At 42.9% G+C, this 13856-nt stretch overlaps 1 protein-coding gene across 1 annotated transcript; it reads right to left on the reverse strand.

Moving 5' to 3' along the window:
* Window positions 1–11548: 11548 nt before the first annotated feature.
* Window positions 11549–12700, reverse strand: LOC127244361 (histone H1-like). The gene is made up of 2 exons (XM_051264848.1): window positions 12412–12700; window positions 11549–12329 (listed from the first exon to the last, which is right to left on the reverse strand). The coding sequence occupies exons 1-2, from the start codon at window positions 12583–12585 to the stop codon at window positions 11718–11720; spliced, it is 786 nt and encodes a 261-aa protein (XP_051120805.1). The 5' UTR covers window positions 12586–12700; the 3' UTR covers window positions 11549–11717.
* Window positions 12701–13856: the final 1156 nt, after the last annotated feature.

Here is a 13856-nt window from a genome sequence, read left to right on the forward strand (position 1 = left end):
AAACCCGCGCAGGAATTTTTTGGGGCGCCCACTCTGTCTCGATGGACGGCCTGACCGGCATTCGTACGTCAGGTCAAGAATTCCCTGTTGTCTGCCAGGACAAACATCGACAGTGATCCTTCCGCAGGTTCAACTATAGAATCCTTGTTACGAGTTCTCTTTTCTCTAAACGATAAGGCTTACTCGACTTCTCGCGTTTACGCGGGTTCGTCGGCGCCAGTGCGCGAATCCTCGTTCGCAATATACGGCTGGACGACGGGTCCGTAAACGGCGGACAAGGTAGTCGTTCGCAATTTTTGGCCGCGACGGGCATCGTAGGAAATCCATTTTTGTTGCCTACATATTCGCGAAAAAATCCGCGCAGGAGTTTTTTGGGGCGCCCACTCTGTGTCGAGGGATGGCCTGACCGGCATTCGTACGTCGGGTCACGAATTCGTTGTTGTCTGCCGGGACAGACATCGACAATGATCCTGCCGAAGGTTCAACTACAGAATCCTTGTTACGAGTTTTCTTTTCTCTAAACGATAAGGCGAACGCGACTTCTCGCGTTGAAGCGGGTTCGTCGGTGCCTGTGCGCGAATCCTCGTTCGCAATATACGGCTAGACTACGGGTTCGTGAACGGCGGACAAGGTCGTCGTTCGCAATTTTTGGCCGCGACGGGCATTGCAGGAAATCCATTTTTGCAGCCTACATATTAGCAAAAAAACCCGCGCAGGAGTTTTTTGGGGCGCCCACTCTGTGTCGATGGACGGCCTGACCGGCATTCGTACGTCGGGTCACGAATTCTCTGTTGTCTGCCGGGACAGACAACGACAATGATCCTTCCGCACGTTCAACTCTAGAATCCTTGTTATGAGTTCTCTTTTCTCTAAACGATAAGGTTTACTCGACTTCTCGCGTTGACGCGGGTTCGTCGGCGCCCGTGCGCGAATTCTCGTTCTCTATATACGGCTGGACGACGGGTCCGTGAACGGCATATAGTTATCGTTCGCGATGTTTGGCTTCGACGTGCATCGCAGAAAATCCATATTTTCCGCCTACACATTCGTGAAAATCCGTGCAGAAGTTTTTCTGGGCGTCCACTCTGTCTCGATGGACGGCCTGACCGGAATTCGTACGTCGGATCACGAATTCGCTGTTCTCTGTCCCGACAGACATCGACAATGATCCCTCCGCGGGTTCAACTATAGAATCCTTGTTAAATATTCTCTTTCTTCTAAACGATAAGGCATACTCGACTTCTCGCGTTCACGCGGGTTCGTCGGCGCCCGTGCGCGAATCCTCGTTCGCAATATACGGCTGGACGACTGGTCCGTGAACGGCAGACAAGTTCGTCGCTCGCGATTTATGGCCGCGACGTGCATCACAGAAATCCATTTTTGCTGCCTACATATTCGCAAAAATCCGTGCAGAAGTTTTTTTGGGCACCCACTCTGTCTCGATGGACGGCCTGACCGGCATTCGTACGTCAGGTCACGAATTCGCTGTTATCTGCCGGGACAGACATCAACAATGATCCTTCCGCAGGTTCAACGATAGAATCCTTGTTACGAGTTCTCTTTTATCTAAACGATAAGGCTTACTCGACTTCTCGCGTTGACGCGGTTTCGTCGGCGCCAGTGCGCGAATCCTCGTTCGCAATATACGGCTGCACGACGGGTCCGTGAACGCCGGACAAGGTCGTCCTTCGCGATTTTTGGCCGCGACGGGCATCGCAGGAAATCTATTTTTGCAGCCTACATATTCGCAAAAAAACCCGCGCAGGAATTTTTTGGGGCGCCCACTCTGTCTCGATGGACGGCCTGACCGGCATTCGTACGTCAGGTCAAGAATTCCCTGTTGTCTGCCAGGACAAACATCGACAGTGATCCTTCCGCAGGTTCAACTATAGAATCCTTGTTACGAGTTCTCTTTTCTCTAAACGATAAGGCTTACTCGACTTCTCGCGTTGACGCGGGTTCGTCGGCGCCAGTGCGCGAATCCTCGTTCGCAATATACGGCTGCACGACGGGTCCGTGAACGGCGGACAAGGTCGTCGTTCGAGATTTTTGGCCGCGACGGGCATCGCAGGAAATCCACTTTTGCTGCCTACATATTCGCGAAAATATCCGCGCAGGTGTTTTTTGGGGCGCCACTCTGTGTCGATGGACGGCCTGACCGGCATTCGTACGTCGGGTCATAAATTCGCTGTTGTCTGCTGGGACAGACATCGACAATGATCCTTCCGCAGGTTCAACTATAGAATTCTTGTTACGAGTTCTCTTTTCTCTAAACGATAAAGCTTACTCGACTTCTCGCGTTGAAGCGGGTTCGTCGGCGCCAGTGCGCGAATCTTCGTTCGCAATATACGGCTGGACGACGGGTCCGTAAACGGCGGACAAGGTAGTCGTTCGCAATTTTTGGCCGCGACGGGCATCGCAGGAAATCCATTTTTGTTGCCTACATATTCACGAAAATATCAGCGCAGGAGTTTTTTGGGGCGCCCACTCTGTGTCGATGGACGGCCTGACCGACATTCGTACGTCGGGTCACAAATTCGCTGTTGTCTGCCGGGACAGACATCGACAATGATCCTTCTGCAGGTTCAACTATAGAATCCTTGTTACGAGTTCTATTTTCTCTAAACGATAAGGCTTGCTCGACTTCTCGCGTTGAAGCGGGTTCGTCGGTGCCTGTGCGCGAATCCTCGTTCGCAATATACGGCTAGACTACGGGTTCGTGAACGGCGGACAAGGTCGTCGTTCGCAGTTTTTGGCCGCGACGGGCATTGCAGGAAATCTATTTTTGCAGCCTACATATTCGCAAAAAAACCCGCGCAGGAGTTTTTTGGGGCGCCCACTCTGTGTCGATGGACGGCCTGACCGGCATTCGTACGTCGGGTCACGAATTCGCTGTTGTCTGACGGAACATACAACGACAATGATCCTTCCGCACGTTGTACTCTAGAATCCCTGTTATGAGTTCTCTTTTCTCTAAACGATAAGGTTTACTCGACTTCTCGCGTTGACGGGGTTCGGCGCCCGTGCGCGAATCCTCGTTCGCTATATACGGCTGGACGACGGGTCCGTGAACGGCACATAGTCATCGTTCACGATGTTTGGCTTCGACGTGCATCGCAGAAAATCCATATTTTCCGCCTACACATTCGTGAAAATCCGTGCAGAAGTTTTTCTGGGCGTCCACTCTGTCTCGATGGACGGCCTGACCGGAATTCGTACGTCGGATCACGAATTCGTTGTTGTCTGTCCCGACAGACATCGACAATGATCCCTCCGCGGGTTCAACTATAGAATCCTTGTTAAATATTCTCTTTCTTCTAAACGATAAGGCTTACTCGACTTCTCGCATTCACGCGGGTTCGTCGGCGCCCGTGCGCGAATCCTCGTTCGCAATATACGGCTGGAGTACGGGTCCGTGAACGGCGGACAAGGTTTTCGTTCGCAATTTTTGGCTGCGACAGGCATCGTAGGAAATCTATTTTTGCTGCCTACATATTCGCGAAAACCCGTGTAGAAGTTTTTTGGGGCGCCCACTCTGTCTCGATGGACGGCCTGACCGGCATTTGTACGTCGGGTCACGAATTCGCTGTTGTCTGCCGGGACAGACATCGACAATGATCCTTCCGCAGGTTCAACTATAGAATCCTTGTTACGAGTTCTCTTTTCTCTAAACGATAAGGCTTACTCGACTTCTCGCGTTGACGCGGGTTCATCGGCGCCCGTGCGCGAATCCTCGTTCGCAATATACGGCTGGACGACGGGTCCCTGAACGGCGGACAAGGTCGTCGTTCGCGATTTTTGGCCACGACGTACATCGCAGGAAATCCATTTTTGCTGCCTACATATTCGCGAAAATCCGTGCAAAAGTTTTTTGGGGTAACCATTCTGTCTCGATGGACGGCCTGACTGGCATTCGTAGGTCGGGTCAGGAATTCGTTGTGCTCTGCCGGGACAGACATCGACAATGATCCTTCCGCAGGTTCAACAATAGAATCCTTGTTACGAGTTTTTTTTCTCTAAACGATAAGGCTTACTCGACTTCTCGCGTTGACGCGGGTTCGTCGGCGCCCGTGCGCGAATTCTCTTTCGCAATATACGGCTGGACGACGGGTCCGTGAACGGCAGACAAGGTCGTCGTTCGCGATTTTTGGCCGCGATGTGCATCGCAGGAAATCCCTTTTCGCTGCCTATATATTTTCAAAAATCCGTGCAAAAGTTTTTTGGGGCGTCCACTCTGTCTCGATGGACTGCCTGACCGGCATTCGTACGTCGGGTCATGAATTCGCTTTTGTTTGCCGGGACAGACATCGACAATGATCCTTCCGCTGGTTCAACTATAGAATCCTTGTTACGAGTTCTCTTTTCTCTAAACGATAAGGTTACTCGACTTCTCGCGTTGACGCGGGTTCGTCGGCGCCCGTGCGTGAATCCTCGTTCACAATATACGGCTGGACAACGGGTCCGTGAACGGTGGACAAGGTCGTCGTTCGCGATTTTTGGCCGCGACGTGCGTCGCAGGAAATCCCTTTTCGCTGTCTACTTATTCGCGAAAATCCACGCATTAGTTTTTTGGGGCGCCCACTCTGTCTCGATGGACGGCCTGACTGGCATTTCTACGTCGGGTCACGAATTCGCTATTGTCTGCCGGGAAAGACATCGACAATGATCCTTCCGCAGGTTCAACTATAGAATCCTTGCTACGAGTTTTCTTTTCTCTAAACGATAAGGCTTACTCGACTTCTCGCGTTGACGCGGGTTCGTCGGCGCCCGTGCGCGAATCCTCGTTCGCAATATACGGCTTGACGACTTGTCCGTGGACAGCGGACAAGGTCGTCATTCGCGATTTTTGGCCGCGACGTGCATCGCAGGAAATCCCTTTTCGCTGCCTACATATTCGCGAAAATTCGTACAGGAGTTTTTTGGGGCGCCCACTCTTCTCGATGGACTGCCTGACCGGCATTCGTAAGTCGGGTCATGAAATCGCTGTTGTATGCCAGGACAGACATCGACAATGATCCTTCTGCAGGTTCAACTATAGAATCTTTGTTACGAGTTCTCTTTTCTCTAAACGCTAAAGGCTTGTTGGACTTCTCGAGATGACGCGGGTCTCTCAGCGCACGTGCGTGAATCCTCGTTCACATTATTTGTCTGGACGACGGGTCCGTAAACATCGGACAAGGTCGTAGTTCAAGATTTTTGGCCGCGACGTGCATTGCAGGAAATCCCTTTTTGCTGCCTACAAATTTTCCAAAATCCGTGCATGAGTTTTTTGGAACACCCACTCTGTCTCGATGGACGGCCTGAGCAGCATTCGTTCGTCGGGTCACGAAATCGCAGTTGTGTTTCGAGGCAGACATCCACAATGATACTTTCGCAGGTTCACCTATAGAATTCTTGTTACGTGTTCTCTTTTCTCTAAACGATAAGTCTTGTTGGACTTCTCACGATGACGCGGGTCCGTCGGCACACGTGCGCGAATCTTCGTTCGCAATATTTGGCTGGACAACGGGTCCGTGAACGGCGGACAAGGTCGTCGTTCGCGATTTTTGGCCCCGACGTGCATCGCAGAAAATCCCTTTTCACTACCTACATATTTCCAAAAATCCACGCAGGAGTTTTTTGGGGCGCCCGCTGTCTCGATGGAAGGCCTGACCGGCATTCGTACGTCGGGTCACGAATTCGCTGTTGTATGCCGGGACAGACATCGACAATGATCCTTCCGCAGGTTCAACTATAGAATCCTTGTTACGGGTTCTCTTTTCCCTAAACGATAAAGGCTTACTCGACTTCTCGCGTTGACGCGAGTTCGTCGGCGCCCGTGCGCGAATCCTCGTTCGCAATATACAGCTGGACGACGGGTCCGTGAACCGCGGACAAGGTCGTCGTTCGCAATTTTTGGCCTCGCCGTGCATCGCAGGAAATCCCTTTTCCCTGCCTACTTATTCGCGAAAATTCGTGCAGGAGTTTTTTTGGGCTCCCACTCTGTCTCGATGGACGGCCTGACCGGCATTCGTACATCGGGTCACGAATTCGCTGTTGTTTGCCGGGGCAGACAACCATAATGATACTTTCGCAGGTTCACCTATAAAATACTTGTTACGAGTTCTCTTTTCTTTAAACGATAAGTCTTGTTGGACTTCTCGCGATGACGCGGGTCCGTCGGTGCACGTTCGCGAATCCTCGTTCGCAATATATGGCTGGACGATGGGTCCGTGAACGGCGGACAAGGTCGTCGTTCACGATTTTTTGCCACGACGTGCATCGCAGAAAATCTCTTTTCACTACCTACATATTTGCAAAAATCCGCGCAGGAGTTTTTTGGGGCGCCCACTCTGTTTCGATGGACGGCCTGACCGGCATTCGTATATCGGGTCATGAATTCGTTGTTGTCTGCCGGGACAGACATCGACAATGATCCTTCTGCAGGTTCACCTATAGAATCCTTGTTACGTGTTCTCTTTTCTCTAAACGTTAAGGCTTACTGGACTTCTCGCGTTGACGCGGGTTCGTCGGCGCCAATGCGCGAATCCTCGTTCGCAATATTTGGCTTGACGACGGGTCCGTGAACGGCGGACAAGGTCGTTATTCGCAATTTTTTGCCGCGACGTGCATCGCAGGAAATTCCTTTTCGTTGCCTACATATTTGTAAAAATCTTTTGGGGCGCCCACTCTGTCTCGATGGACGGCTTGACCGGCATTCGTATGTCGGGTCAGGAATTCGTTGTTGTCCACCGGGGCAAACATCGACAATGATCCTTTCTCAGGTTTAACTATAGAATCCTTGTTACGAGTTCTCTTTTCTCTAAACGATAAGGCTTACTGGGCTTCTCACGTTGACGCGGGTTCGTTGGCGCCCATGCGCAAATCCTTGTTCGCAATATACGGCTGGAGTACGGGTCCGTGAACAGCGGACAAGGTCTTCGTTCGCAATTTTTGGCTGCGACAGGCTTCGTAGGAAATCTATTTTTGCTGCCTACATATTCGCGAAAACCCGTGCAGAAGTTTTTTGGGGCGCCCACTCTGTCTCGATGGACGGCCTGACCGGCATTTGTACGTCGGGTCACGAATTCGCTGTTGTCTTCCAGGACAGACATTGACAATGATCCTTCCGCAGGTTGAACTATAGAATCCTTGTTACGAGTTCTCTTTTCTCTAAACCATAAGGCTTACTCGACTTCTCGCGTTGACGCGGGTTCGTCGGTGCCCGTGCGCGAATCCTTGTTCGCAATATACGGCTGGACGACCGGTCCGTGAACAGCGGCCAAGGTCGTCGTTCGCGATTTTTGGCCGCGACGTGCGTCGCAGGAAATCCCTTTTCGCTGCCTACATCTTCGCAAAAATCTCTATAGGAGTTTTTTGGGGTGCCCACTCTGTCTCGATGGACGGCCTGACCGGCATTCGTACGTCGGGTCACGAATTCGCTATTGTCTGCCGGGACAGACATCGATAGAAAGAACAAGTTATATGGGACGGACAAAAATAGAAAATTGAGAAAAATTATGTGGGACGGAGGGAGTATTATTATTATTATTATTACTAGGCAAAATTGCCCATAACTCCCTTGTGGTTTCGAAACTCAGCGTAAATTCTCCCTCTACTTTAAAAATTGTGTGACGTCCCCTTATACTTTAAAAAATATTGTATGAAACCACTTTGTGGTTTCGAAACTCAACATAAATCCCCATTTTACTTTAAAAAATTGCATGACGCTCACTTATACTTTCAAAAATATTGCATATAACCCCCCTGCCATGCAAAATATATAGATAGGAAATCATCTTCTTATCACATGAGGAAAGTTTCATGGTGATGGGGTTTCATGCAAAGTTTTTTAAAGTATAAGGGGGTATCATGCAATTTTTAAAGTACATGGAAATTTTACGCTGAATTTCGAAATCACAGGGGAGTTATAAGCAATTTTACCTTATTATTATTATTATTATTATTATTTGTTGATGTGTTTTTTCAACAATAAAAAAGTAAAATCCGAAAATAGGAAATTATCTTCGAATTTGATATAATTAGTGCCTGAAATTAGGAATCTCTAAACATTGTACGGTACATAAGAAAATATTGGAAAATAAATGCTAACAAACTGAAATTTAAATGATGATCCCCGAATCACTGACTTTGTTGTCGTTTGAAGATGATTGAAGATGTCTTGCCAGTTACTAACCCCAATCCTTAAATACTCCTCAGAAACAGTACTTGGAATCGTCGCCCAAACGGTTACAACGCTTCCTCTCAACTGTCTACCAATTCCTCTTTTGCTGACACGCGTTCTTAACCGCCCTACCAGCCGCGTTACCCAACCGACTAAACTACGGCTCTCACTCAGACTCCGCAGCATCCGACTTCCACAGCAGCCGATTTGCTCGTCCAACTGCGGATCAACCGACTTGCCTGTCCGACCGCAGACCTTCCGACTTGTTTGTCCGACCACGGACCTTCCGACTTAGTTATCCGATCGCGAACCAACCGACCTGCCTATCCGACCGCAAACCAACCGACCTGCCTATCCGACCGCAGACCTTCTGACTTGCGAACCGTCCGACCTGCGGACCAACCGACCTGCGTATCCGACCGCAGACCTTCCGACTTGCGAACCGTCCGACCTGCGAACCAACTGACCTGCGTATCCGACCGCAGACCTTTCGACTTGAGACCCGTCCGACCCTCGGACTAACCGACCTGCGGACCGTCCGATCTGTGGACTAACCATCCTGCGGACCGTTCGACCTGTGGACTGTCCGACTCGCAAACTTTCAGACTTGCGAACCGTCCGACCCGCGAACTAACTGACTTGTGGACCGTCCGACCTATGGACTGTCCGACTCGCAGATTTCCTTAAAAAGACGTCCAATTCACCCGATTATCTTAAGATACCCCTTAATAAGTCTAACAGGCCCACATTTTCTTCTAACTTGGGTCTTTTAACTTAATTATAAATTTTATACATAACATTATTATTATTATTATTATTATTATTATTATTACTAATTAATCAATTCATTAATGTCACACGAGTTATGGTTTGTTTGTTTGTTTGTTGGTATGAGTGGAGTTGGTAATGTGATTTTGTGATGTGACGTGACGAAGGGCCCATAGGGCAAAGATTTTTATTTTATTACTACTATTTTTATTTTTTTTTAATAAAATGAAAGGGAAAGGTTGCCGAGTCATTAATCCTTATTTTTCTACATCACATTACATGACATCTATCGTCTCAAATTATATCATGTTATTCATGTGTATGTATGTATGTACGTACTACGTATGGGCCTTCACAGGTGGTCATTTACTGTAGTAGCAGTAATAAATTTGTGTTACATTACATGAACATCAATGGGCTGCCCCAATCACCATATATATATATAGACCACTACATATAACACACATTATCATGTTTTGGGTGTGTTTACTTGTCATGTTTTAGTTATGGATTTTGATTTTGAATAATAAAATTTTGAATTGAAATAGTTATTTTAATGTGATATAAATATATTTTGATGTGATGTTTTAAATATAAAATTAAATTTTAGTGTAATAAAAAAAATAAAAATTAAGTGTTTAATTTAATATTTTTTTAGAAAAAAAATTGAAATAGTAAAATCAGATGGAAAACTTACCAGTAAACACACCTTTTGTTTGTGAATCATAATGGATTGATGTAACAGCTATTCAAATGAAGTTACCAAATATGCAATCCGTCTCTCGTTTACTTGTTGTAAATACAAAACTTTAAAGAATAATATAATTAGCAGATAATTGAAAATTATATTAAAAAATAATTATTGTATATTATAAATAATTATAAATTAAAAATTTTAAAATATAATTAAAATTTATAATTATTTTTTAATACATTTAAATAGAACAAAATATATATATATATGAACAAATTATATGGAATAAGAGAGTATATATCATCAAAGTTATATTTTATTTTAAGAATTGAGAAAAAAGTTTCGTAAATAATAACCTAATAGTGTAGAGGTAGACTCGTAATATGGTAGTTAATCTCACTAAAATTACTTTTCATTCATTTTGTTGTCTGGTTTGGCTGTGTCCTTTAATTCAAACATGAATTAATAATCTGTAAACTATACTAGTAAATTAATTATAAGGTATAGCTCTTATATAGCAGATAAAATAAAAAAGGCATCAGCAACTCTTAAACAAGTATTCTCTTCTTTTCAACTAAATATTCTTATTATTACTTTTATTTGTTTTATTCAAAAATATCAATTTTTTTAATTATAATAAAAATAATCACTGTCAAAACGTCTTTCACACTTTTATTAATTAATAAAATATTATTATTTTTAAATTTATTACAAAAATTCAAAATAATATATTTAAATTGAGACAAAAACGTAATATATTTCATTTTTGGCTATATTTATAGATTTATTTGCTCAAAAAAAAAAATTTATGACATGATTTTGATTATAAGTGTACATACCTAAAATTAATTGGGCTGACCTAATCCAAATGTAGCAAAAGTCCAAAGAGATTTGCGATCCAGCCGAAGATCCAGATCAACAGACAAAGTTGTCCAACCCAATACTTAAAAGTCTATTCTAGGAAGTAACTTGTTGGGAAGGTTAATAGTGAATTTGTTGGGATAAAGAGATTGTTGGATGAAATTTAGAGATAAGACTTTATTAAGATTCAAAATTAACTATTTAAGGAAGATAAAAAGAAATGAAGACACATCATTCATCAGGATTCTTTTTTTTTTTTTTTTAATTTCTCTCATTATTTTCTTTGTATATTTTTCAGATTTTTACACTTCTATTTCTTACAATTCTCTATTTTTCGTCAATTTTGTTTTACCGTATTATATATATATATATTCTTTTACAAAAATTTTAAATATTCAATACAAAATATTATTTTTTTATATAATTATACTATATTTATATTTAATATAAAAAAAAAATACTTTAAACTAAAATACTAATGAAGTATTAGGTTTGATGTACACATTTTATTATTATTATTATTTGTTTTTTATTATGTGAAAACCTGTGCAGTCGAACTTAATGCCTCCAAACACATTTTATAATGTAGCATGACTGTCGCCCATGAAAATGATCGTGTCTCCTTATATTCAATACTCCACACAGTGAGTGTGTGTGGCCAACTCTAGTGATTTTTCTGGACGAATTAACTAATATTGGGCCTCACATAACTTCAATAGATACCTAATTTCAAACTCTTCAGCCGCATGTCTTTAAATGTCTTATTCGGTTTTAGGTAATGGAAATTTTGTAATTTTAAATTAGAATAATATTTAATACGGATATAAATAACATCAATGCAATATTTTAAATAATTATATATACAAACAAACCAAATCAGAACAAAGGGAGTACGGATGAAGTATATTTGCCGATTAATTATAATAGTAAATCCTAAAAAAGTAATAATGCACAATCGACCCTACAAAAATGAAATTGAGTTGGAGATGATGTAAAGCCATTACTGCCGTTGAAATTAAATTATTGTATAATAAGAATTTAGATTAAAAGTATATAAGATATGCACATACGAATATAGGCTAATAAAATCTAAGAACTCAACGGTAAACATCATAGATGCTATATGCTGATTACTAGCAAAGGGATAAAACCATAGGATGTTATACTGCCGAAATTTACAATACTATCCCCATCAAAACAACTTGATTTCCTAAATTACCCCTACCACGTTCACTTCTTTCCTTTTTTCGGAACTGCCTTCCTCGTCGGAGACTTGACGGTTTTCGGTTTCACGCTTCTCACCGGAGCCTTTTTCACCGGCGTCGCCTTCCTTGCCGCTGCAGATTTCTTCGCCGGAGCGACCGCCGTTAAACTCTTCCTCGCAGTTGATTTTGTTGCCGTCTTGGCGGCCTTAGCGACTGGTTTCTTCTCGTCCTTTGTCTTCTCCGGAGCCTTCCTCTTTGTACCGGCTTTTGCCTTCGCCGGAGAAGAAGGCTTTAGCTTCGCAGCGACGCTTTTAACCTTTGGCTTGGATTTAGAAACAGTAGCCTTCTTTTCCTTGGCAACGGCGGTTTTGGTCTTAGGTTTAGCAGCGGCAGCCTGCTTCTTCTTTTCCGGCGCAGGAGCGGCGGCAGACTTGGACGAACGAGACGACGTCGGCAATTTGAAGGAACTTTTAACTTTAACAAGCTTCTGATTAGCAACAAACTTCTTCAACTGAACGAGCAATAACTTTTTGAAATTCGGAGGAAGATTCTTCTGCTTATCCTCGATAAACTTCGTAATCGCATACTGACTCGATCCGGTCCTATCCCCCAGCGAAACGATTGCATCCTTAATCATCTGGTAAACAAACCGAAAATTTCAGATCTCATTCCGTCTAACCAAAACCTAATCAAAAACGTGAACACAAACTATCCAATACCTCAAAGTAAGGGGGATGAGTGGTATTGCGCTTTCTCGGAGCAGATGCTTTCTTCGCCTTAGTTTCCTTCGGAACGCCGTCCTTCTCAGGCTTTTCGCCTCCTGCCACCGCCGCGTCTAACGACGGCTTCACCGCAGGCTCACTCGGCAGAACAGGCTCTTCCGCGCTCGCCATTGAAATTCCTCCACAGAAATCACGGTTATCTCCAGAAAACTCAACGGATTGAGGGATTAGGGTTACAGAGAGGAACGGTGGTGTGATCGTTACGATTTGGGGATGAGTTTAAGCGAACACAAATGTGCGGTGTTAAATATTGGAAGTTTGGGGATCCGGCCCTAAAGATGGAATCTGATTGGCTGAAAAGGGGTTGACACGGATCGAGGTCCAAGAGAAATTTCAAATTTGGTCCGTAGGATGGATTTTGATCTACGGTTGTGTGCGCTTGATGGAGAACACATGGATTGAGATGAATATAGGCATCTAGTTGAATTAGGGCATGGTGTGTTTTTAAGCTTAATTCATTTGATAATAACTTGAGAAAAACTTATCATATTATAATGAAATTTGTTTCATTGTGTAGCAAATTTTATGGCCTTTCTAGGGAGTACTAATTTGATTGGATTGGATTAAGAATGTTTATGATATTGTCTTTGAAGATCAAGTGGTTTATACATATATATTTATATGAACAATGTCTTATAAATATGTATATTTATAAAAGAAAATATACATATAAGTACTTATTGCTTAAAAAGTCGAATATTCTTCTAAATTTGAACTCATAATCTTACGATCATAAATTCATTATCATATTATTAGTTCATCCCTTACAAGATCATATCTAATATATATACTTATAAATATATATATATACTTCCTTTACCTATCAAAATTATGTCATTTTTTTAGATATTATTATTTTTAATTACTCTAATAAAATATTATATCAAAATATAGGGTCAATTATGTGCTGAATTTTGTCGCATATGCTCTGATCAAAATTACTATTTAAACAAAAATATAAAATCAAATTTCAAGATTAACTAAAAGAATACTCAAATATATTAAAAATATACATATAGTTTGTTTAGGAATTAGTGTTTTGTTTGGAAATTGGATGATAGGTTTGAGATTTGAATAATAAGAATTTTTATTTTGAATAGTTGTATAATATAATATAAATTGATATTTATTTGATGTTTTGAATAAAAAAATAATTTTAGTATAATATAAAAGTAAAAAAATATTTGATTTGATATTTTTGAATTTTTTTTATGAATAATAGAAATTTGAAAAAAAAATTATAAAATAACACACTTGTTGCTAGTTGTTTTTTAGCTTAGTTTTGGTTGATATTTATAGACTGTCTGAGCAACGAATGAGCTTCCTGGAAGATTGAACTTTTGCAATTTGAGCCCAAATATTATGAAAATCCACTTGGTTAG

The sequence above is a fragment of the Andrographis paniculata genome, unplaced genomic scaffold (genome assembly GCF_009805555.1).
Source record: "Andrographis paniculata isolate CXL003 unplaced genomic scaffold, ASM980555v1 Contig9END, whole genome shotgun sequence".
Lineage (NCBI taxonomy): Eukaryota > Viridiplantae > Streptophyta > Magnoliopsida > Lamiales > Acanthaceae > Andrographis > Andrographis paniculata.

Excerpts from the sequence above, each read along its gene's own strand:
- LOC127244361 (XM_051264848.1), bottom strand. The coding sequence starts at position 12,585 with ATGGCGAGCGCGGAAGAGCCTGTTCTGCCGAGTGAGCCTGCGGTGAAG. Across the intron at positions 12,330-12,411 it reads CTCATCCCCCTTACTTTGAG|ATGATTAAGGATGCAATCGT; the intron begins GTATTGGATAGT and ends TTTGTTTACCAG.